Below are 26,875 nucleotides of genomic sequence, written 5' to 3' on the forward strand. Positions count from 1 at the left end.
TCCCCTTAGTTCCCCCCACCCCAGTAGATCTTCCCTCTGTGGCCACTCCAGATAAAGCATCAACTCACCCGTCACTACCAACGTTCCTGTGTCAGTTCAAGCACCAAGTTTGTGCTGTGAAGGTAAAATATTCCAGCCTGATTGACAAACTGTGAGGAACCCTATGCAGATTTTTCACATCTACTTCACCTTTCAGCAGATTGTTGCCCCTGGTATTATTACCAAAATCACAAGGTTGAAGTGAATGGAATGGGAAATGAGGAGTAGGAGGACAGTCTCCTCCTTAGAGCAACTGAAAGCTGTTCTGAAAACTCCTCTCTACCACTATACCAAAGGTGCTACACCACGATAGCCAAAGAGCTCCCTGCTATGATGAGACATTTTAAGACAGCCGTGAGAATAGGCAGGGAGTGTTACCCATGTTGAAAAACCAGGAATCCCATGGGGAAAAATTTGATTGTATAATTAAAGGTTGTATTGCAACACAAACACACACAAGGAAATGGCCTTAAAACTGTGCAAGCAATGATGCTGTTTTCTTCTAAATTTTAGATGTTTGAATATGAAACATTACGCTTTGAAATGTTGTTTCAATGCTATATATTCATATGGGGGTGAACATATAATAAAGTACATTTGCACATAAATATCCACCAGATCTCTATATTGCTATTAAAGCTTTTCATTGCACTTTTAGAAATCTGCCTACACTTCATGTAAATGACTCACAGCTGTGTATCTGTCACACAGTAGTAAATAATGCTAGAAAATATATGTGTATTTAAGTTTAGATAAGTATTGTATAAAAACATTTTAGAGAAACATACAATTATTCTAGATAATGAAAATCAGTTTTAAAAATAATTACCTATATTGCCACCGAATTTCTGATCGCAATATGCCAGAAGCCAAGTGGTCTTACAGCTGTTAAGTACCAAAATATTAATATTTACTTAAATTGCCATATCACCAAGTAAGTAGTGTTGTTAACCTCCAACAAATAAGGAAAACACCGTCCTTTAACCTTCCCTGCACAACAGTAACATCTGATTCTTCAAAACAACTACAGCTGTATGGACTCTGATCAAAGTCAGCAAAATTACACAGGGACTCAAAAGATCTACTCATATAGGTCGCCTTAAAAAGAAGCAGAGTCTTCACGCCATCCTACAACTATTTCTTTGATGTGATAGATTCAGTATGTTCATTGCCAATCTGTTGCAGAAGTTGCTTTTCCATTAAGGAATCTTAATGATACTGAGGATGAGATCAGAAGCATGAGGGAAACCTTACGGTTCAGTCACCAACGCAGCGCGAGATGGAAGGCTGAAGTGTGGGGGCAATATGGCCTTCAGCTGCAGATGACTGCAAATATGCTCTGCAGATTGGAAAAGAGACTTTTCAAGTATAATTAATTCTACTTGCTTTTAAAGTTGCATTTCTTTTCAGAGTGGCCCTGTACAACTTTCATGATAGTGATAAGATCGTGGTCTTTTGAAAAAACACACAATTAGCAATCTTTTCCAAAGGCCTACAGATCTCAATCACAGTCTGTTTACCTGTTCCGTTTACACATAGCTCATATCAAACATGTCCTAGGAATCTTCCACAAAGCGTAAAATAAGCCCTCATCCCTTACTGCATTCTAGCAGCGCATTCCAACCAAACCAAAACACCTCATCAGGTCTTTTTCCCCCTCTTTTCTGGAGAGTAATCAACATTTCTTTCCAACCAACTGACCACTACCTCATTCCTGATCCACTGTCCCGTAGCAAGAGAGTTCAGTCTTCATCACGCTAGAGCAAATGACAAGAAAGCCTCCAACACAAACATTATACCAAAACCACTCAAACTATTTTAAGTAAATCTTAAATTCATTCAGTGCAGGGAAGAAAATGTGAACCAAAAAAAAAAAAGTATAGAACTTGTAACACAGAAATATGTTAGTATCCTTTTAGATACCACAGACATAGGTTAGATTTTCATATATGCAAACAAGAATCCCAATCACACAGCCTTCTACACCAATTTAACTAAAAGCATTTAACCCCAAATTTTTAGTTAGGCTGAAACTACAAGGTCAGAAAACCTTAAAGTTATATTCACTGAATTTCACTGAATTTTTTTTAGAGTTGGAAGGGACCATATAGATCATCTAGTCCAACTCCCCTGCTGAAGCAGGATTGCTTAGAGAATGCTACTCAGGACTGCATATTCTACAGACCTTTACAATGAACTCCAGCAGGAGCTATTGTCAGTTTTCCATTAAACCTGTACACAGCTGAGAATGATGAAAGAAAAAAAAAAAAAAAAGCATTTCCTAAACAACTTTTGCCATTCACCTAAGCTTTTATAGGTGCATGCTTTAAAAAGAACTATTATCTTAATTCCAATTTATGAGCCCATATATTTCAAGAGAGGCTGCATCCTTCTGCAAGTGCTTGACAAATTATTAGTAAAATCAAAATCCATGTCCAAATTTTGTAGTAAGATAGTATAAAATGTAAGTATCTGATACTTATCAACTTCAATACTTAAACCAAAGTTAAGGTAAGGAATGTGATTTCACATAGAATTTTTGGAGGCACCTGGATGCACAATGAAGTTGGCAAGAAAACTTCTATGGAAGAGGACTGAGCACTCAGTGCTCACACAGTCGAAAGGCACAACAGGAACTGTATTTTTTGTGGGACATGGTGCAACATTCTTTAACAATACAATCCTGCCAACCAGTAACCCTAAGGCAATTTTCTTTCATAACTGAAAAAGGATGTTTTCCCTGGACTTAAGAGCAAATCCTTGGTTTCTAGTCTATTGGCTTAGATGGAGATGAAAATTTGCACTTAGTTCCAATCATTCCATTATTTGAAGAGAAGATATAAATAGTCACCAATATGTTTCCATGTTGCACTTAGCATCATCATATTTGATTGATTTAACTTTCTACATAAAATCTTATATACTTATTGTCATGAAGTGTCCTTTATGATGCATCTTTTCATGTTTTTCTTCATATCAGGAGAGCTAAAATTTTAATTCATTTTCCACATAATTGCATCTGTGTATGGAACCTGGGCTATAAGAAAGCACCAGACTCTCATGAGACTTGCAGTAACATCACGACCTGGCAACAATGCATCACAGGTCCCGTCGTCTGCCTCCTCAGAGAACGTCTCAGACATCATACAGCTTGGGCTGTAAAATTTATTTTCCGCAGCATGCTCCAGAGGAATCCTGCTACAGCTACAAGTCAGTCATTCGTGATGGAGAGTTTCAGTGGGCAGATCTCTCGTTAAAAATGTGCTGTCAGAAAATGCAGTCTGGATTTGAGCTTTCTGGACTTTGTCTCAAAGCGGAGGGCTCCCTCGCTGCCCCTGTGGCCAGGTGGTCCAAGAGGTGGAATCCCTTCTGGCACCTCTGTCCTCCTCTGGGGTACCAGCTGCCACCAAACACCTAATCCGGAGCCAGGCTGTGGGTATTAGGTTTGCCTTTTTTGTTTGTTTTGAAAACTGAAGGCTGCACTGATACCTGAAACCTAAAAATTAAGCATGTGTGGTAATTTCTTTGGCAGAGAAGCAGGTTACACAATCCCTAATGGCTCACTCTTTGATGACTACATACAGAGAGGTGAATTAGCAGCTTGTCACATTTGTACAGAAGCAATTCCTGAGCTGATAAAAACCCAACAGAACTTCTCTTTTTGTCTTTTCTTCTGTGAGTTCAGGCATCTTCATTGTAATTTCTAACACTACTGAATAGACTCTTATAGTCATGATGCATGTAAAATGAATAGCAATTCAAAAACAAATCCAAATTTAGATTATCCTTCTGAAGTTCCCTGTATACCGATAAAGACATGGTTGCTACAGAGATAAAAGAAATATCTTACTTCTGTAGGCAAACTGCTGCATTTGAGTACACCTCAACCTTGCCTTCAAGCTCAATGGAAAGCAAATTTGGGCACTTAACCACATACTGGGGACATCTTCTATATTGAAATAAAATAGAAAAATGTTTTTTTAATAAAAAGGCTGAAAAAAACCATTTACATTAGCCTCTTATATTGATCTTGGACCAACGGGTCTTCCTCCTTATCAAATGAAATGGTAACCCCAGCTTTAACATAATGGCGCTCTTCCAGCCTCTGTAAAAACACTGGATCAAAAAATGCATGTGCTGCAATGGAAAAAAACGAGTACTTCACAAAGCCTCTTTAAGGCTCTTTTAAGTTATTTTAAATCCAACAGGCTCAACAGTTAAATATTTCATGTTTGTAGTGTTCCCAGACACTAAAAATAGAGCCCAAAAAATGACATCAAACCACTAAAATGCCTATTTTTATACGGGCAAGCAAACAAACCAAACTCCCCCAAAACCCTAAGTCTTTTAGGAAAGGCAGCTCTGATCCTGCGTGCCTGCATTTTTCATGGCTTCGAGAGCTCCAAAGCCCATGAATGCTGTCTACCAATCGGTCGTGCTCCCCTGGCTCCTACAAACTCACGTGTCCCCCCCCCTTGCCAGCAGCTTCCTCGGTGGGAACGCTGAGCCAAGCCCAAGCAGCGTGGGGCGGCCAGGCCTGCCCAAGCAGGCGCTTGCTGGGTGCACCCCGGAGGAGCGCCGGGTGTCTCTGTTTATGGCCGGCAGAGCCAGCCATGGCTGCTCCTGCCTGCCCGCTCCTCTGCTGCCGTGCAGGCAGGTAAGATGATGCCCTGTCAATAAAGTTGCACGTCTCTGACTGATGTTCAGGGATATTTTCTTCCTGTCAACCTTAGCAAAAGGCAATGAAAAATTAACTGATTTAACAGACATGATTGTACAGGGTGTTTATTCCAAAATAATTCCCTTAAACATGCAACGAGACCTGAATTATAGCACAATTTTAGGCAACTAACCTGTTCAAGTAAAAACCCAAGATCAATACAAACAGATAGGGCGAAAATGAGTTCTGACAAAACCTTTCATTATACTTCTGGCTTATGTGCTGGTACTTCAGCTTTAATGTCCTAAATCAGCTTAATACTGTAATTCTCAAGTGTAATCCTCAAGCATAGCAAATATTTTAGTACTAAAACTTAACTCTTCCTACTTTTTTAATTCAAGAACATTTTTCTATACTTTCAGTACAACTCAGTATAGCATACATTCTAGTATGTAAAAGGGTTTGTAATTTTACATTTGAAGGCATGTGCTACAGAGCTGTGAGTTAAAGCTGTCTAACGTTTTAGAAACATTCCTGGTTACTAAAGACTATGTTTGTGTGGCTAATGCCAATTCAAACAACACCCGTGGCATTCCAAAAGGTATGCATCTGCTCCAGCTCTTCCTATAATGGTTTAGAAGGACAAAGTCTAACACGAAAGTACATGTCCTGTTTTCCCATTAATCCTCTCTTGTTTTTCCCAGTCATCTTTTCTACATAGCCATGTAATCTCTAACTTTTATTGGATTCTCTTTTTAGGACTTCAAGAATATTTTAGAAGGCTTTTGTAACTTTAAGACAACAATAATTATTACATTTCCCCACCCTCTAACATCGTACTGGTTGGTCTTACCAGGTATGTCCCAGATGAAACTATTGTTAGAAGGAATTGAGTGACAGATGAAGCAGAAAGCGGGAGGTTGGGGCCAGCCAAAAATCCCCCTCCTATCTCGCTCCAGTGTCCCCAAGGAACTCAGTGAACAGCATCTTCCCTTCTTCTCCTCAAGGTCTTAGGCACCATCATTCAGTCAGCATCAGTGTCTCTCAGTCTCTCTCTCTCACTCCCATTCCTCATCCAGCTCCCATCCAGCACAGCGCCATGACTGAAGACACTGCTCTCCCTCTGCGTCGGTGCCAGTGAGCGGAGGAGGTCAGTGGAGCAGCTGAACTTCCCCTGGCTCCTGCTGAAAGCCGTCTATGCTGCCCAGCTCAGAGGCCTGAGCTGAGGCTATTTTCCTCTATCTCTATCCTTGCTTAGATGGAGATTCAGCTGCCTTCTGGGCAGGAAGAACCTCCTTCTCAAAGACACTTCACAGATATGAGGTGCAACTATTTGGGGACATCCTTAAGCAGAAAGAAATTAAGGACAGAATGTTGTGGAAACCTGACAAGCCCAGCAGAGCCGTCAGGAGGAGACAGAGGCATGGCCAGCACTCAGTGGGGTGGAAACAGTGATAATGGGCCAGTGAGGAGAAAGGTTTTAACCTCAGGAGGACCCCAGCAAGATCAATAGTCTCCACCGACACGCAGCTTCTGTTTCCAAGGCATCAGCTGGAGTGACGTTCTTCAAACAGACAACTGAATCTTACATGAGGGTACACGAGTGTATATGTTAAATATATGTAATTGCCTTTTTTTTTTTCCCTAAAGGAAAGAAAAATTTTCCAGAACTTGAAATACAAAGCAAAGAGAAACTGGGGTTCCGTTTCTGGCTCTGATATAGAATAGCCTGATCTTAGGTAGGTTATTTGGTTTCTTTGTGCTTAATGTTAGCCAGTTATATAATGGGAAAAACAGTACCTTCCCTAACTTCAAAGGTTATTCTGATTATTTTAAAATAGCACGAAGATGAAAAAGGCAATAACGATAAATAGTAATGCTTAGTTTGCACTTATGCAAAATCCTTCTGCAGATCTAAGTACTTGATTTCAGATGAAATACAGACATCGTTTGATGTTCCTTTCTCGCAGCACAAGTGCCAGCTCAAGCATCCCTTGCCTCCTACTCCCAGGTGCCGGTTCCAGCCCCGCGGAGCCTGACAGCTGTGCTGTACAGCTGCGGTTATGCCGAGCAGGGAACCGGGTACGAAAGCCAACGGGGGACACCATGGGAGGGGAGGAAGGACAATATCTCAGGCAACACCCTTGCCAAAATAAATATACATCAATCAAGTAGGAAGGCTGGTATCAAAGCTATCAATTCATGTTACACTGTGGGTATACGAGAAATACAGCTGACTTCACTTGTATAACACGTTCTGTCTGCCCTACAGTAACAAACTTGTTTCAAACCAGGAATAAATATTTCAACACAAATCTGAATAGGTCACGAGGAAACATTTCATAATCCTATGGAGCTGATTTGCTAACCATGTTGGAATCTGTGTGATTGCTAGATTAATCTCACAGATTGAATAAAACACTTTTACATACTGAATGATACAGCTTCTGTAACTGTTCTACTTCAAACATATTTTCAATGTAATTAAAAATTTTCTTAAATCATTCCCTGAAGTTGTCACAGCCCTGTTTTAATGCTGCTGTACAATTAAACTGGAAGACTAAGATTGATATCTTCACAAGACACTTATTTACACAAATACTGTAGAAATTAGAATGGGAAAAGCAGCCTTTTAAAAAATGAATACAAAGCAGTCTCCTGTCAATCTGATTTACTCAAATCCTGAGCGTACCATGAAATCCTGTTAAATGAATGGCAAAAACCTCAAGTCCCATTAAACAAACAGAAACCTTTTTTGTGAAACAACAAAATAAAACTAAACTTGAGACTGACTCCTTCCTGACAGGTGTTTCTGCTTGAACACATCACAAAATAAAAGTAGTCATAGACAAGATTTTCAAATTGCTCTTCTGGTTCCCAACTGGACACCTTCAAAGCATTTCTAGATTTCAGCAAAGACACTGTGAAACTCGCCCACTTTTAATACATACATGTTTGGTCACCCAAAATTTAAGACACCCCAATCACTAGCCTTCTGAATTTTTTTGCCCATAGTTCTCATGCTACTCTTAAAAGAAAACAGATTTAGGAATATACAATTCTATAAGCTCCATTACAGTGAAAATGCATAACCAGGACAAAAAAGAGGATTTATGGTTGCCAGCTGAAAGGGAAGACTTTAATCAACTTTACACTTTCAGCCTGCACTGTAGTTCAGTGGTTGGGTTTTTTTGTTTGTTTTCCTTGCTTATCCCTTCTAACAATTCACAGGTACTCACACCAGTTACGCCTCTGAGCAGGTACCATCCTATTAGACATCTGTTTTAGACAAGAGTTCTGTTTACCAATCTATCCTTTCAAAAAGGAAATCCCCCTTTCTATGATTTCTATGATGCTTACAAAATACACTTTCTACTTTGCTTCCTAAACTTTCCTTTGCTATAAGATTTCAAATCCAGGAAAGGTCTGTCAGGAACCAAGTTCACCACAATAACGTAACGAGTTGTCAAGTACTTGAGCACATTTCTACCAAACAATTAAAATACAGCTACATTACAGCTGTAAGTTGATAGTCAAACTTCGAAAGGCATTTTTTTGCTTCTTCAGAAGAAAAAAAATTGCACCTTCCTGATAACTATTTCCTTTTACAATAACCTAGAACAAATGGAAAAGCCTGCCTTCCAATCTCATTTCAAGGGCTCCATCGTAATGCAGGCCAGCATCATTCCAATAGCACTTCTGGGAATAAGACACTGCTACTGACATAACCCATTACAGTGATTAGAAATACATTAATGCAGTGAAGAAATTCATGACATGCCTCTGGCATCACTGTGACACTGAATGTGCTAGGCTATTCGTCAGGTCCTGTTTAAGCAGAAACAGTAAATGACTAAAAGCGATCATTTCAATTTTTGTAACAGGCTGCTCGAAAAAGTTCCAAATTTACCAGTTCAGGCTCCCCTACCAGCTCACTCATAAGTTAGCATCTAAGTGTGCAGGCATAAAATGAATGTGTCTTTGATGAACATTTAGGTGACATGTGATCTCAGCTAATTAAATATTTAGCAGTGCACACCCCCCCGTGCTGTAGGAAACTTCTGTCCCACAGCAAACATAACATGGTGACGATACAACCAGACTCTTACTGAATGCAGGACTGTGCTCACCCCCGCTGCCCACCCTGTGTAGCCTACTATAGGTTATAATACTACACACTAGCTCAGTGTAGGATCAAGTTCAGCATAATTGGGAGAAGCTATTTAGACTGATACCTTTGGTACCTTATTTCACTTGGTCTATTCTAGAAGTCAGTGAAATTAAGGATTCACAATATGTGAGTTTTCTCCATTAGCAAAATTTAATTATTATGGTCTTCATAATGGATATCTAACACCCCAAGACTATTATGAAAACTTCTCCCCACAGTAGAGCTTGATGTTTTATGTTTTAATTAAAATAATAATAATAATTTTTTAGAAATCCCATTTAACTATATAAAACCAGGAAAAATGTTAGCATACCTGAGCTATACAGCTGAAATCTCAAATTCGTTTAAAACCTTTCCCTTGATGCACTCTCTCCCACTGCCATTACACACTAACAATTCTCTTAGTGCTGGACAGAAGTCTCCTATTTAACCCTCCAGAGCTGAGCAGGGTTTGCCCACATCTTCCTTGGCTCACTCTCATTGCGAGTGTGCCTGTACAAGCAATGTTTGCAAGAGCTGGGAGGTCTGTGGACAGCATCCCTCCCAGAGCTCCTGGCACAGCGCTCAGGACACGTGTAATGCTTTTGGTTTACAGTCTATATTTATTTCACCCACACACATTTTTAGTTTGCTCCGAAGATGCTATGAATGGCTCCGCAGCTGGGAGTGTCGAATGTAGGTGTGCTCTGCTCACCCAAACCTATGTGCGGTGGTGGACACTTCCCAGCTCCATCTGCACAGCTAACGAGCGCATGATTGATCTGCTACAGGTCTGATGAAGGCAGAGGAAGCTTGGAGTAACTCTTCAGGATCATTAAAAAACTTTTTCAAAAACCAGTTTAATTATTTCCTATATATTCATCTATCACTGACTTGTGGTGGTTTTCCATGCTTTATTTCACAACAAGTTTTCACCAAGTTTTCTCTACTTTCCCATAGCACTGCGGAGCAGCAGTGTCTGAACCTGCGTTCTAAGGAAGAACGTTGGTAAGTGTGATTCGCTGTGGCTCAGTTAGCATCAGCCATTTTGCTTTACTCACTGCAATTATATCCTCAGAGACTAGAAATGGAGGAAAACAGAACAGCAGTCAGAATATAAACAACTTTTATTTGCTGCAGTTTAGATGTCTATCTTTCAGAAGTTCATGTTGGCGTGAATGTGGGTATTTTCTCCACCCTTCAGGATCATTTTGTCTGTTTTTTTTTTTTAAACTGAGGGGGGTGAGTTTGGGTTTTGTTTCTTTTGGGGTTTTTTTTGTGTTGTTTTGTTTTTATTTTTTTTTTAAACAGTAAAACCTCCCATGTCAAAGACACATATATATAAAAACTATACTTGTCTTTTATAACATTTGTACTAATTCATTGGGATTTAAAGTTTTATTTCTGCATCCCACATCACTACTTTTAGAGTGAGTTAATGCTTTAATGGGAGAAACAGAACTACAACCAAGCAACAATTAACTTAGTGGCTCCATATAGATGGTCCAGCTGTCTAGAACATGTATCAGCCATGTATTCCTTGATACGTGCATCCAGCTTGTGAACAGATTGATAGACAGGGCTCTGAACCATCACTCAAAGATAAAGATAAATGGAAACATATTTATTTGGCACAAGAAAAAAAATGAATCACTATCACTGCCATAGCTCCAACACTCAGTTCCTGTCTAAGTGTTAAAAAAGTGAGGTGTGCTTTTATATATAAGGATGCAAGGATACCTTACTCTTGCTCAAAGTATATACAGCTTTGAAGTCAACATGAATGTCTGGAAGAAGGAATTTTTTGCTAGTCTAAGAAAATATTTACCATCCTGCAAGTAGTTTCTAAATGAGCCTCATGCTGCCTGTCTAAAGGAATGCAAAAATCCAGGCCAAAATCAAAAGCTGTCTAATGTCATCCACAGATATGTCAGAAACTTTTAGGAAATAATTGGCCTAATGCCAAGAAACATATATGTAATAATTTGTGCAACGTAGAAACATATATGCAGTGTTTAAAATAAATGCATAAAACTAGTGCTGACACACTGAATCCACCTCACAAACCTCCAAAGAAATTCAAAAGAACAGGAGCACAAAGACCTATCCAGTCTCAATACAACTTGGTATCAGATCTTTGAAAAAGAAATCCTTCGTCAGACCTCTCAGAAAATGTCAAATCTCTCCTCCTACTCTAAAACAAGAAAAAAAAAGCTATGGCATAAGAAAAAAAGCTAAGGCAATACAAAGTCTTCACACTTCCCTCTTTCAGCATCTTTCCTTGCCCTTAGACATTGAATTTCTAACTTCTCCCCTTTATGCAGAACTGTATAGCAAATGTTATTCCATGATCCAATTTTGTATGGAAGTATACTATACAAAAGTGAAATAAGGTAAAACTTACATAAGTTAGATTTTAAGATTAATGAATATATTGATTTCTTTCAAATTATCAAATGTGTTACAGAATAACTATCTCAGTATCCCAAAATAGAACACTGATAATCAAAGCAGACTTCTGAAAAAGAAATGTATGGACTGTCTACATCTATGACGTTCCGTATTTAGGAAGATCTGTACCTATTCTGATATTGAAAGCACAGAAGCTAAAAAAAATATTCTGCAGATTTCTAACAGCTGACAATAAAAGTCAGATTTCCTGTCACAAATTCAGTCCAAATGAGAGCTGCAACAAGGGAAAGTCTCTGTCACACACAAAAATAGACACAACACTCAAGTCTCCCAACTCCAATGCTTAGGTATTAGTGACCATAGCAACACAGCACTGTTCATTTGATTTATTAAATACAAAACAGTGAAAATAATAATAACGAAAGGTATACATCAACAACAGCTATTTCAATACATAAAGAAGGAACATTCTCAAACCTATCATGGAAAGAGAACAAAACTGCAGTGTGACTGGGAAAAATATCACCACAAAAACTTCAAGCTAAAAACTTCAAGCCTCCTTCCTGTTGGTTCCCCTGGATGCTCTATGAACTCTTTGTTTTTCAAGCACATGGTTTCTGTGAGCAAGAAAGCCAAAAGATCACCTCAGACCTCTGCGACTTCAAAACAGCCCCAACGGCTCAGTTCTTCAGAAATAACGGAGACATCTACAGCCAGGATGACACATATCAGGAGCTAGATGTCGAGTTACGAAACTTCACATTTAGAATTACAGAACTAGTCACAGGTTCACAATTCAAACACCTGAAGTCACTTACCCGAATTTGCCATTCACTTTACTAATAAAAAGGACATAAGCCTTTCTCTGTAAGGGAAACATTTAAAAACCTGATCCCCGGTATCCATCCACATGCAGAGATTTTGTCTGACACAGTGGGAAGTAAAGAGCTTATGACATTGTGAAAACGCAAACACTTTATTTACCCTACAGCTCCTAGGATTGTGCCAGATTGAAATATTATTAATGTTTTACCTGCAGATAGTATCCTCTCTGAAGACGCACTGTATGCTATATTATAAAGGAGCCAGAAATCAATGTTAAGTAATGTATTGGATTTTCAGGATCACAGTATTTTCCAGATAAAGAAAAAATATTTACTGAAAAAGTCTCAAAAAGGAACAGTGAGTAATGATCAACTCTGAAGAGCCAACATCATTTAATCGTCTGTCTGGACTTTCAGTCTCCTCTGAGGAGGCTGAGTTCCGTTGTGCTGAGCTACGGATGCAACTCAGGCAAGGCTGCAAAGCAGCGAGGCTAACAAGGGGCTAGTCTAAGTGTATGTCAATGCCAAGAACCTAAAGCTTTCTTTCTAAATTGTATCAGTTCCAAAATCAAGGAGGTAAAACGTATTGGACAAAACCATGATATTGGATCAGCAAGCTTAGCTCGTAGGACAGAACCAAGTGAGGCTTATCGAACATGTCTAAGGAGCATGAAAAATACATGAAAGGTTTTCCATGATCTAAACACTATTCTGCACAGATGAGCTTAACAGTACTGAACAGCCAATAACAGACACAATATTTATAGGCAATCTTCTGTTTTGCGCTTAACAGTTCCAGTCTCAAGTCTGCCACTTACTATGTCAGTAATCTGCAGACAAAGACCCTTCCCACCATCACTGTACTGGGTACAGACAGAACTGGTGATGAGGTGGGTGTGGGAATTTATTAGTAGTAGGTGAGAGCAGCAAGCAATGCTTTATAGCTGAACTTCGCAGAGTTCTTGTTCCTTTTAATCTTAGCTCCGTTCACTTCAACATTGTTAAAGAAAACCAGAGTAGAGTCATGCTAAAAATCAAGTACGAGGAACGCTACTAGGGTAACATCACAGGAGAAAGGGAAGCAGCGTTCTCAGCAAGCCTGGCAGCTCCAGCCTGCCCAGGGAGATAGAGCTGTAGCACTTTGAAGCCAATGTCCTCTGTCAGGCGCTGCAGCAGTGGAGCAGCCTGAGCACAGCCATTTCTGCCACTCCTGCTCACTGCATGAAGCCTTTAGCATGACAAGACAGGGCGAGGGGGGTATCAGCAAAGCCAATGTGAAAATAAATGTTGTTTGAAAAAGCACAGGGACAGAGACAAGTAGAACATTCACAAAACAAACGCTGTTTTAATTTTGCTTGGCAATAACTACCATGTACAGCATCTTGGCTAATTCAGTCAGCATACTTTGTTGAAAACAGTTACCTAACCGCATGTCCTGGTTTGAGGTAAAACAGAACCCATTTTCCTTACAGTAATTTTACTTTTCAGTTAAGTCTTCAAAGGACAAAAATGCTTCCGTGGTGGTGTAGTCTTAACTCACTCTTGTGTTTTTACAGCAGGAGGAATAGTTATTGCAAGCCTATTACTACTACATCAGAAAGCCTGTCGATCCAGAGTACGCTCAAAAAGCGTACTGATATGCCAGTCTGCCTTTCAGATGGCTCCTCCCTATTTCTCGAATTATCTGGTTTGTTAAATAGCAGTGTAGGATTTGTTTAGAATATGTTGATATTGTATAAATTGTATACGTGTATTACATTGCATATTGCAGCACCTGAATAAAGACATAAAAAGTATAGCATCCTTATCTGTTCTCAATTTTGCCCTGAGAGGAGGCAAAACAGTTCTTTATCTACTACCTTTTTTATTTACAGTCCAATTTTCCACTAACCCATTCTTACAAGCCTTACCTACTTACGCCTTGTGTCTGTAACGCATTCACAATAAAGCCCCGATGTGCATTGTCACAACAGATATACAACAATATGAAAATCAGACAATACTCAGCATTCACAGTAGATGGAAAAAAAAATATTTACTATATTTGTATTACCCAAAGATATTTGCAGATCTTTAAACTCTTAGAAGTGCATAAACATACTAACTATAAGCAACTAATTTCCAGCAGAGATGCAAATTAGCACCTCAAGAACTGCATGATACAAGAACTGTGAATCACCTATTTATAGATACTAGTTGGCTTAAAATGTATGTTTTTACTATTACTGAAGGTGGCAAAAGTCACTGATATTTCAGAAAATTGATGTTTCCTTTCTTCAATCTAGACCTTAAACTCAAATAAAATACTTGCTGTAGTGCTAAAAATATGCAGGACACTTTAAAGATTACAAAGATGCAGATCAGACAATTATATCAAACGAATAAGCTAGATGTTATGTTCACATCTACATGAAGAATTGAGACCTTTAAGGACTCTAAAGTAAAATATTCCTAGCCCTCTAAAACAGAGTGCAATTATAGCTCTAGCACTTCACAAACACAGCACCGCAATGCCAAGATAAAGATAAAATCCCACCTTGCATCCAAAAAGCTCTTTTTAGATTCCAACAGATTTTTAAAAGAACTTTGCGAAGGTCCTTGTTCTTAGACCACTAGGTCATAACACAGTATTAATTCCTGCTGGCACAGCTCTACAGCTTATACAGCTATCCTACCAAGTGCGCTCCAAACAGCGGTTTGACAAAGCAATAGGGAACGTAGTCATAAAAAACCCAAGGGGTTTTCTTGGTAAAAATAATATTTGAAATGTTTCTCCTTTTTCAAATAAATGTGTTTGTCCTTATTCCATTTAACACAGTTTTTTGCATTTTGTGGGTTTGGTGCATAACAGAAATTTTAAAACATTTCCAAAACATTTCCAAAACATTTCAATCTCGGTGCAAGTAAAACACTCCAATTTCATCTTCCTGATTAAATGTTTCTGTAAGAGAAAAAATTTACATGTACAGTTTCCTGTCTAAGTAGGCTTTGCCTTCACAGCTAACATTTCTTATTCAGACTCCAATTGCACATCAAAGCTTTACTTTTAAATTCAGTAAAGATGCAAGTTTAATCTCAGGAGACTATGATGCCTTAGAAGTTAAAACATTAAATGCTGCTACCAACAATCTTTAAGAGATTCTGGTTTTGATATACCCATTTCTAATGAGAATCACTGAACTGAAGTTACTCAACAAGCATGACCAGTTATCTTGGGTGACTTGTGAAACCTTCCACTGAAGGTGGAAGAAACTAAGGAAGAAACCTTCTACAGAAACTAAAGCTTTCACTTGAATTTCTGTATAACTTTCTATACTAATTACTTTAATACTTTGTTTGCTCCCTGTAACAACTTCCACTTCTACTTTTTATCCCATACGTTCATCTACAACACTGTCACCTTTCCCTCAGTTGCAACATAAGAAATTGCCTTAATTAGCACACATTTTCAAAATGTTATCACTAAGTTTTTGTAGCAATGTGCACCCTGTGTCACAACCCCCTCTGCAGTTAATTCATTTCCTGTACCCAAGTAAACAACAAAAAATAAATACTACAAGAATTTCTTTTAAACATGCATTACATTTCAGACAGAAAGACAACTGAAGGTTTGAGAAAATAAACATTTGTCAATAGCTGGCCAAAAATCCAGAATATTCCATCATTGGGTCAGTATCTTAAAGAATTATTCCAACCTCCCCCCCCCTTTTCATTTTTCCCCCTCTATTAGCTGTTCCACATATAATCTCTTTTAACAGAGATACATATTTAGAAATCTCCATGCACTTTTATCTCTCTTTCCTTCAGCAGTTCAGCATCTTCATCTTCTACAGTGCCCTAAAATAACTTCCAGGGAGGCACAGTTCCATCCTCTTGCAGCAAATATTTAGCTGTCTCAAAGGAAACTTTTTTTTTTCTTTCAGAGATATTAAGGCCCTTAGTTAACTGTCTTTGTATTTTCTCCCCTGCCTTATACTATAGTGAAGGTACATTAACAACATATAATGCCTTGTCTCTTCACTGAAGGGAAGACGTGCCTGACTGACTCCCTATCATTTCAAGGGTGCAAGTTTAAATCCTTGTGTGAATCAGTCCTGCCTCCATCTTTCAAGATAGAAGATTTGCCACTTCGCAAAGGTTCATAATTTCCCCTTTGCTGTGCAGCCAAATCGCCCGAGAAAACAATATAGTGCAAGTAAGGGAAGATGCTTATTTACAGAGCGCTTTTTTAGATGAGGCAGATCAGAAATGAAAGACCAGCTCAAACACGGGCTACGAACTCAGCTGATCAAGTACTTCAGGAAGAACCCAGTTGAAGAAAATGCATTTCAATGATAAATTAATATCGGATGCTGCTCTCCGGAAAAAAGCAGTTCAAAATAACAACCAAGAGTGAGCAGAGTTACAACTTTCCAAAATTAGCCTGACATGATCTAATTGAACTCCAGTGGGAGTTAGATTAGGCCATGTGCCCACGGCAACATAAGTCTAAATGCTGCCTCTCAAAAGCAACAGTTAAATGAAAACTGTCTATTACTACTAGTCTGACCCAGCCACATGCATTAATCATTACTTTTTTTTTTTTTTAAAGGTAACTTTCGTCAAAGTTTCCACAGAATTCTGTGAGCACTTAAAGACAGACTTTTATATAAGTATATATAGCAAGCAGGCTGGCAAAGAAACGCCACGATGATACACTGGAAAAATAAACCCAACTATCAGTGGTTTAATAAAAAAATACCAACTTCTTTCACTGTTTGAGGTAGTTTCTTTGTATCCAAATCTCAGTGCTCTTCTATATTTCTAAATCCTCTAAAAATTGCAGACACTATTTGTTGCTCTGAGGAGAAAAACCTACATCATTTCAACAATAATATGTAATGCTCAACTGCTGCTGCCAGGGACTTTTTCCATATATCATGCAAACACATCACCTGTCATACAAAAATATATTCTTAACACTCAGTTGCTGTAAAATTAATTTATTTGCAGTGCCAGGAATGCAGCCTTGAGGGGAAAAAATAATTAAAAATGGCTTTGTTGCTTTCATCTTGATGTTATTTTAACGTGAATGTTTCATTACAGCAATATATCTATGACCAATGAGTGAGATCATTTACCTCTTTAGCTACTTAAATTCTATTTAAATGGTCATTATGAATGATTGTAGAATTAATGAATTTGTCTTCAAAACAGTCTCAGAATTTAGGAAGCATTTCCCAGACAAAAGAGGCAGATATTTAACAAATCTCAAAATAAATATTTGACAAAGCTGATAGAGTAAACATACATCTCAAAACATTTACCCAGGCAGCCATAGCTGGCCCTTTTTTTATCAACTGTTTGTGAAAGTAGAAGATGGAAGAATAATGACTGTATTCACAAGTGATTTGGCAAAGCATTAAAAAAGTATAATTTTCCCTGAAAGTGCAAGCTTAGGTTGAAGATGAGAGATTCCTTTTGAACTTCAGCATTTCAATAGCTCCAAACTCCATAGACAGATCTTCAGATCTGAAATAAACACCCTTCTCCAGCCTCTACTTCTCCTGGCATCAGGAAACAGCTATCTGAATCTTTGCATTTTTAATACCTCCAGACTGTGGGCTCTAGACTATACCGCATCCTACAGCATTTGCAAAATTCTAGCTGGAGGGACTAGCAACCAGCAACTACTCAAATCTGCCTCAATTATTTTTAAGATAGAAGAGAAGAATATTATGACTATTCAGATGTATGATTGTTAAATTACCAGCTGCACATTAAGAAGCAGTAAGGATTAAATTTAAGGCTTCAAGAACCTGTTTGTCCTTAATCTTATTTTACATTCTTATAAAAGTTTTGTTACAATATAGGATAGGTTTCTTATATTTTTGTCCTGACCAAATATGAACTACAAAAACCAAAAATGTATTCCACTCTGCACAGATATGGTTGTGAGAGGAACATGTTTTGACATTCTAAAAGACAACAATAACATAAAAATTAAGTGTAATCTTTAAGAGAATTGCTGTATTTTACGACAACAATGCTATATCTAAGATGTATTAGGATCTTAATTAACTTACTTGTAGTCTTGAATAATTTATAGTCAAGCTACATCTTTAAATACACCACTGTTAATTGTCCTACAAAAAATTGTAACCAAAAGATTGTACAAAGGAATTTTTTATTCCTCCATTATTTTTCAGGATGGATTTAGCTCAACAGCCCAACAATATTCTACTCTTTCCACAGATCCTTCATATAGCTGCAAGGAAATACTTTAAAAAACACAACTACAATTTTTCTTAATAATGAAGTTTTAAATTGACTGGGTTCATCAACAGTGTTTTCATGTTCTGTTACGTTTTTAAACTATAGCTGAATTGCCACTTGTTATTACAAGAACTTTTTATTCTGGGTGATTTTACTGGAAATCAGCAGAAAAAAATTTACAAATACTTAGTTAACTGTTGGCTGAATCCATCAGGTTTCACATAATTAACCATATACTAGTCACACCTACTTTGAAATTTATGGGATCATAGAGCTCTAAGAGGCCACATACCTTACTTTCTGTCATTCAAGAACTATTTGATGTACAACATTTTTAATGCTTTATCAAAAATATAGACGAAGTAGTGCTCTTACAGTTAGTGGGCTATATTGAAAGAACCTTCTGCAGATTTCCCACCCGTGACCTGTTCCATTTAATAATCTAAAAGGCATGGTAATATACATTGTAACAGTCTACGCAGCTAAGCTTACTAATGTCCTTAAAGCATTCTGACAACTTTAATAGAAAGCCTGGAAGAGTGCCCAAGTAAGGTATCTAGTAGGTAATCCAAAGCTTCCGGACAGCTCCATAAAAATTGAACTTCACCAAAGCGAGAATTCTGTCCTCAATGTTAAGGTGGCAAAACTAAATCTTACAGCATCAAAATGGGTTCTAGAAAGAGTCAAGAGGGCTGGGAAAGGGACCGTGGAGACTCCAGTGCCTGGAATGGGGGTCAGTGACGTTGCAGGGGTCTGTGTGCCACAGCCTCCCCCTGTTTTCACTCTTCCAGCTTACTAGAACATCCCCTACCTCCACAGTGCTGCGGGTGTAGGGGATTTACACTGCCAGGAGCAGCCCCATCACTGTTGGATGCAGCAGCAGTAGAGCTTTACAAACAAAACACCAGAATGGTAAATGAGGCCATTCTTGCTGTTGGAATGGCCAATCTCCATCTGTTAACCTAGTCAAAACAGACAGACAACTGTGCAAGGCAGCAATCTACTTTGGTTACGCTTACGCCTAAAGCCAAATCTGCATATTATGAAAATGGAAGGTGACACAGTAACACGAAACAGTTTGAGTCAGAAATGTATGCTGCAGCACTCAATTACAGCCGGGTGAATTAAGGACTATGTTACCAATTTATCCCCCCCCGCCCCGACTTTGCAAGTCAAGCTAGATCTTTTAGTATTAAAAATCTCGCTTAAAAATTATTCGAAGATCTTATCACCCAATAACTGAATTAATTCAGCTTGTAATTTTTATCCATGGAGAAGCACAAGCAAAAGTCATTTTGTAGGAACCTTGTCTTCCTATTTTTGAGGACACAGAAAGGGACAAGGAATTATCTTTACACCTTTTTTCCCTCCTGTCTAAATCCCTCGCACAGTACTACTCCAGTCACATTTGGGGACCCCAATCAGATGACTCTTACCAGAGTCAAGTAGAGTCTGTTCTGCATTGCACAGTGCTGAGCTCAGACACTGATTCCAAATGGTGATTGTTTACGGGTTCTACAAATAGTATTATCAGCCAAAAGGCACCATGTCTTATCAAGTCTCTTTATCCATATATACCCATTAATACCATATGCACTTTCCCAGCAAAAGGTTGCCTTTTTTTTTAGCATGACAAGCTCCCATTTTGACCAAAATTCCTTACAAAGACTCCACCCTACAGCTACTTTAGAAAGCATCGGTATCTTCACCATTTTAGAATTTAAGTTAATTCAAATAATATCATTGCTAAATACAAACTATTCTTTTTGCATTCTATAGCTGTACATACTATCCAATTAAACGCATCTTCACTTCACAAAATGCTTTACATTGATAAAGGACTCTCGACATACAGAAACAGTTGTACCACCATTTACATATGTGCCTCTATTCAATTTCTCTTTCACAATTCTTATTCAGAAAAGGCTATCCAAATGTTTAGATTAGGCCATGAACTCAGCTTCTTCGCAGGTTCTTAATTCTTGGAACACAGCATAACAGCATGCCCACTTCTACTATTACTTCTGTAATAGGAGACTAAGGGGTCTGATCCCTTGATATGGATCCATATGCTATGTTGATTTTGTAATAAATAACAGATAATCTAATCTGAAAGAAAACTACATTGCTCAAACTAGCACTCTTTGAAAGTTATGCCAAAGTTAATCTCTACCAGAGATATGCAAAAGAAAGAAGCCAGATTTCAAAGCACTGTATGACTGTTGGAGAGAATCTCAACAGCCTGATATAAGACCGGTTCTACGGCTCAAAGCTATCTGAGAACCATGACTGAATACACAGGCCAGACTTTTCAAAGGTATCATGATGTTAATGATTTTACTGGCCTGTTTTTAACAGAAGTCTGAATCCTTCTGAATATCCCCACAGGCTTCCCAAGTTGGGCATTCAAATACCAAAGCACCCAAGATCAGAGACCATTTTGGAAAATGTAATCGCATTCAGCAGTTGCCTATACAAACAATTCTCTTGTAAGCATTTAACTCGTTCTTTGCAGAGCACTGTGGAACACATAAACGTGACAAACTTCATATGGAAAAGCTCTCTTCTGTTTGCCATTTCTGTTGCATATAAATAGAAAGGTCACAGGTTTTACATTTTACAGTACCATGAAAGAAGGATCTTTCTCTAAACTATTTAAACCTTGAAATGACAGAGGTGGAAGTGTCCGACTTACTGTAAGGTGTTGTATCAGTAGGATCAGGAGGTGGAAAATTTTCTGTGAAGTTGACATTACACAAGTCTGTACTACAGCAGCAGAAGCGATATGTTCCATTCTGAATCAAGGAAGGGGTGGTTGTAACTATACACTCCTCAAAGTGACACTCTTGTGGGTCTCCTATATGAGACCAGCAACCTGTAAAAAGAGGCAAATTAAAGAATTCTTTTTAAAAGAGACAGAAAATTAATTCTACTGCATGGACAATTAAACACACCTATAGAAATGCATACAACACCTAATTAAATCTTACAGAGTGGGTTGAAAACAGTTATCATAATTTGCCTGTCTGAATCACTACCACCTTTTAAACCAAAAACTGAAGAATTTCTTTCAGAATTTACCACAGCCAAGGAGAAGAAATACGGGCAGTGATAAAGGCCAACATCAGAGGTACCCAGCTGCCAGCCACAACATGATGAAACCTGAATTCTTGAGCCTTCTAAGCAGAAGTATGCCATTCCCCATTTCTCTGACACCACAGACAGCATCACCACTCTCAGGCCCACAGTACAGATGAAATTGTGACCTAGTCCCCTCCTTCGAGCTAGGCCACACGACTGCATCTATAGCTTGACGCTCCTTGCATAACTTCTAAAAATTCTGTCCTTCCTCATTATCAACATCACTGGACTCTTCTACAGTATCACAACTTATTTCTTGGTTAATGCAGGCCCCTTCTCCCTGCCGCAACTGTTCCTTCCCAATATGGTCCATGCCAGGTTATGCACAAACGTCTGGAAGGGAAAGAGGCAGCATGGGGACACAGGTGAGCAGACTGCTGCTTCTTTCAGTAGATTACCAGATCAAACATGAAACCAGAACATTGAATACAACTGCGCAGGATGTTTGTAAATACAAACATTTTCATTCCACCTTATACTACATTAACTGGTACCCAAGTAACCAAGAGCAGAGTCCCTGAGAATGGTAATCACAACACATCTCCAGCCACTGCAAGACCCTTCACCCCTCCCTATCATCACTCTCCCCACAGAACAGCAGCGACTTACATTTACTGATATGTGACAGTTTTGTGCTATGGCTGCAATTTCCTTTGTAAAGAAACATCCAATCAATACAAATATACATTTTTACTTAATGAGACATATTTTTAAATTTATGATTACATCAGTACTTATACTGAGATATATTCAAGAAAGTCATCTTCCTCCGGACATCCTAAGCAACAAGCAATTTGAGTGTTTTTTCCTTCCACTGAGCATTGATTTCTTTGGTCTCATTTAGAAGTCATTGATTTCAAACAAACTTTCTGTTCATACTTAAAATTGCTAAATGGGAAGCTTAAAATTATGCTTTTGTACAATGCACAAACGAAATGTACAGTTTTGCAGCTGTGCGTCTTCGTATAGGCTGGCTAGATCACAAAAAAGTGAAGAGACCAGCAAAACTACTGCACTTCCACTGAAATGTTACATACCTTGTTTTACAAGATGTATGTCTCCTTCTCGTGTTTTTTCCCAAAGTCCATAGCAGGTACTACCTTTCATGCACAAAATTGTGCCATTCTCCTGGGAGATTCGGCTCTCACTGATTCCATGGTCCTGCTGATATGGGTCTTTAAATGCACACAGCCGCTCCTCACTCTGCGCAGCTTTAGACAAAGGAAAATATTTTTTTTGTCAGTGATTTTATGCATAAAATATTAACTTTATTAAAAGTATGATTAAGGTCTTCTGGAATCTTACATTCAAAACCACACTGAATTATACGTATCTGTTCTTTAAACTGTACTGCAACAGTCAGAAATAAAAATAGGTCTATTCCAAAGTTACTTTCATGAAGAGAATAGAAAAAACTCAGCAGATGTTTCAAAATGAATGTGCAAATGTTTGAAGTTCACAGGTGCAGAATAAAAATTTCATTGCATAGTCTGCATCATTTGTCCTCAAGCATAAGTTACACAACTGTTAGCTGGTTTCTTCAGCAACTGCATGCGTTACTTAATTGTTTCCAGATCCTAAACCAAGATGATCTTTTTCAGACTGCCAACCCAGTGCCTACCTAATTCAGAGGACTTTTTCCCCACTCTCTTTCTATTGACCCATCTCTTTTTTCTACATGCTATTTAGCCGTTGCACTGACATTTACTTCTTTTTGCCCAGCAACCGATGAGTTTGGGCTCTTTCACACAACTGCATTAATGACCACCAACAGAAATACTAACAGCAGAGTGAAACCCATATGACGGACCAGCAGTTCTGGGAAAACACTGCCTGCAAAAAGGAACAATGCTGCCTGTAAAGTTTCCCTGTGGGATGTTCAGCAGAAACATCATAAAACATACAAAGAGAGTGCAAAAATAAATACCCATGATCACCTGAAAAAATCTCTGGGGTTTTTTATTACGACAAAAACAAACCTGAAACCACCCACAAAAAACATACTGATTTTTACAAGAATATTTAATCAACAAAATGCAAAAAATTAGTATCTTAAGAACTCATATCTTCTACCCATATGATTACTACTTTTTGGTTTATATCACCTCAATGAAAGGAATCAACCATGCTGATATGCCTCTGTCATCTTAGGAAGAGAAAAATAAACACATTCAAACAATAAATTCTTCAGAAGGCATCAAGTCTAAGATGAATAAATCCTACATTTGTAGCAAATATGATTTTTGGAATATTTTCATTCTTCCCTTCAATAATTTTATAAAATACTTGGAAAGCTAGGTGTGTAATTACAAGGCACTTTGTAAGTATTATTCAGTAGTACAGCTCAGCAAACATCCAGTTGCAGTAAGAATTTGTACTATGTATCTCAACAGCTAGATTTTGTCCAGTTCTTTAACTCCCAGGAAAGCACTGGTAGCAAAAAGATGCAAGGTGGAGTAGAATGGTTTTCTGGGAAAACAGGTTTTGAACTTAAAAAAAATACAGCATATGTAATTGTAAATTATTAAAAGGTACTGTATAAAACACATGCTCACCAAGGATTTATTTATTTGCTCATTCTGCAGCACTGGCCCCAAAGAAGCCATGTTTCAGCAAGGCAGACTACCTGCAAAAATGCTGTTTCATTGTGTCACCAGCACAGATGACTGGGTAATAGAATGACAAACCAAGAGACTCAGATACAAGTCTCCCTTCTAAGGCAGTTATTGTTTGTTCATTAAGGAGTCAAAATTTAAAATTCTCTTATGCTGACACAACCATAAATAGCTGCACCATCCAGAAAGGCAGTCTGGCAGTGACTCCCAGTTTATTCCGTGGCAGCAGTAATTAAAATAGCACAACTTAGCTTATTTTTTAGTGGTTTAATAGGGCGTGTACGATTAGTTGAGCTGCATGTCAACTCAGTGGTGGTAAAACTCTGAGCTGAGGAGACAGGAACTTCTTAAGCCACTGTAATTCAATCACTTGCAGCTCCATGTACTCCAATAACCTGGCTGGCAGTACATGCTACTCACCCACCTCTCTGTACACTGGTCAATGTATAATTAACACTTTACATCTGGAATTACAGTTCTGAAGTGATAAATACATGTATTATAAAGCAGTGGCTTGATATTCAGGAACTCAGTTGCCTAAATTTCACATTTATTTTTTTTCTTTCTAAATGAGTAGAGTTAGTCAAGTTATTGAGGACAAAAAGGTCACACATTAACAGCTAGCATATGCTGCCTCAAGCAGTACTCGCCAGTGGCACGTAGTAGTTTTATTCTCAGGAACAGCTGAGTATGCCAGGCGTGAAGCATCTGTCCTGCATTCTCTGCTCCGTGACACGGGACTAGCCAAGAAACAATATATGAAAGGACACTACTCCATTGCCATATGAGAACTGGAGCTGACTAACTTTTTGAAAATCGAAAGGAGAAAAAAAAATTGTCATGGAACTGTAATTTAAGAGAGAATGGGACAGAATCATACGGCCTTGTGAAACATGACATATCTGCTCCCAGATACACCACAAAGGTTTGAGAATCAGTTGCATGTGATAGCTGAGTGGGACTAAGGTCATCTGAGACGTTGTTTGTTTACAGAATGCTCAAATTGTTGCAAGATAAGCCCTTTCATAATTTGCCTTTATTGTGAAAAATAAATTAAAGAACAGAATTTATAGAACAGCCACACAGATTTGGTTTCCTTATCAAAAATCTGTGGTTAAAAAGGAAAAAAAAGGTAATTCCAGGAAAGTGCACTTTCATAATAGCTCAATGGGCTTTAAAAAAACAAAAAAAAAGTCTTTTAACCTCTGAACTAATGGAAGAAAAAGAAAAAAACCACAACTTTTATTTTTGCTTTCTACTCAGAAATATAGTTACACATATCATGTCTGTGCTCCAGAGACACAGACAGCTTTAATTGCCTACTTTTCTGTTCTCTTCACCTTTCTATAAATCTTAGGATCAAGGTTGAGAGGCAAGAACATGCGGAAGATACTTGAAAAAAGAAAAGCTGTTAACCATCCTGCTAGATGCTGTCCAACCATATGCTGTAGAAAATACAAGTTGCTACCAAAGGCTTTTCTGATTTAAAAAAACATGTATCGTCCTATAAGAATACCTGCAGAAGGGAGGAAGGGGCAAGAATAAGGAAGTACAACATCCACTGCTAGCAACCTGAGTGTCTATCAGTTTTCTAGCAAACTAATAAAAATGCAAGTTAACTTGCCACAATTTAATGTCAGATGATCTCAGTGGGAAACTTTTCCAACAAAAAATAAAGGTTACTCACCCAACAACTAGAGTTTTCATGCTGATCACTGCACATTCCTGCTTCGATTATAACTTAGAGTAGTACAACCCCTGTGGGAGCAGTACCCACTGCAATACCCTGCTGACCCCTGCCCCTTCTCTGATGGCATGGAACATCTGGAGAACAGGGGACATATAACAAAAGCTACTTTATTTTTCTCTATGGCCTCTGTGGATTCATTGTTGAAGCTGTAATGCCGAAGAAAATTGGGCAGGGCATTCAGATGTCCAGAAAGCATCTTGAAGAACACAGAATAGATGAGCTGCTACAATTTCTTTCCATGATTTTGGCACATTCCTGCTCTGGGAATCTGGCAGTAAGTTTTCCTTCTTTCAGGCAGTGGAAACTAGTCAGCTCAAAAACTTTTAATACTGAAATATTTTTAAGTCAGGCCTTGAAAGCAATCTCCAACCTAGATAAGTATGTCTAAACCTTCCCCAAAAGAAATGGAACTACTACTACAAAAGCACACAGAAGTACTGGGGTGCCTGTTCTAAACTTTACCTATTTCAACAGAAATCTTAACCTTCAAGGTAAAAATACTGTTGCTCATTTGGATTTACATGTGTTCCTCATGGATGACCTTTCATGTCAGTTTTTAAAAGTCACCATGGGAGCCAATAGCTATACATGGTGCATTCAGAGCTGAAACACATCTACCTGTCCCTTGGGAGCTCTGCACCTGCAACGTGAAAGGGCAGCCACCAATGCTCTTTATAGCAGCTTAGCTGGGAAAAATTCCAAAGCTGCTGCTTCTAAAACCCCATCCTTGGAGATAGCCAAAAGCCATCTGGACATGGTCCTGGGCAAGCAGCTGTAGGTGACCTTGTCTTGGACACGATGACCTCCAGAGGTCCCTTCCAACCTCAACTATTCTGTGATTCTCGCAGGACATAGGTCTCAAGGTAATCAATGTACAGCGACCAGACAGAAAAATGATATTCTTCACTGGGGCTACCTGCTATTTTTTGTCTCCAGGTCAGGTGAAATGGTAGAGTAAGACTAGAACTACTGGATTTTCTTGTTTGTCTTCAGTTCAAATAGATCCAAAATGTTAAAATCTTTATTAAA

The 26,875-nt window shown here is 38.4% G+C and overlaps 1 protein-coding gene across 1 annotated transcript in view; it reads right to left on the bottom strand.

Moving 5' to 3' along the window:
- BMPR2 (bone morphogenetic protein receptor type 2) overlaps nucleotides 1–23,412 on the bottom strand; it is a 56,401-nt gene extending 32,989 nt beyond the window's left edge. The window contains exons 1-3 of the mRNA XM_074145805.1: nucleotides 23,409–23,412; nucleotides 22,519–22,692; nucleotides 21,036–21,215 (exon numbers count right to left, since the gene is read on the bottom strand). Of these exons, the coding sequence (XP_074001906.1) occupies nucleotides 21,036–21,215; nucleotides 22,519–22,692; nucleotides 23,409–23,412 (358 nt within the window). The remainder of the gene's footprint in view (nucleotides 1–21,035; nucleotides 21,216–22,518; nucleotides 22,693–23,408) is intronic.
- Nucleotides 23,413–26,875: the final 3,463 nt, after the last annotated feature.

Source organism: Numenius arquata, chromosome 3 (genome assembly GCF_964106895.1).
Source record: "Numenius arquata chromosome 3, bNumArq3.hap1.1, whole genome shotgun sequence".
NCBI classification, from domain to species: Eukaryota; Metazoa; Chordata; class Aves; order Charadriiformes; family Scolopacidae; genus Numenius; species Numenius arquata.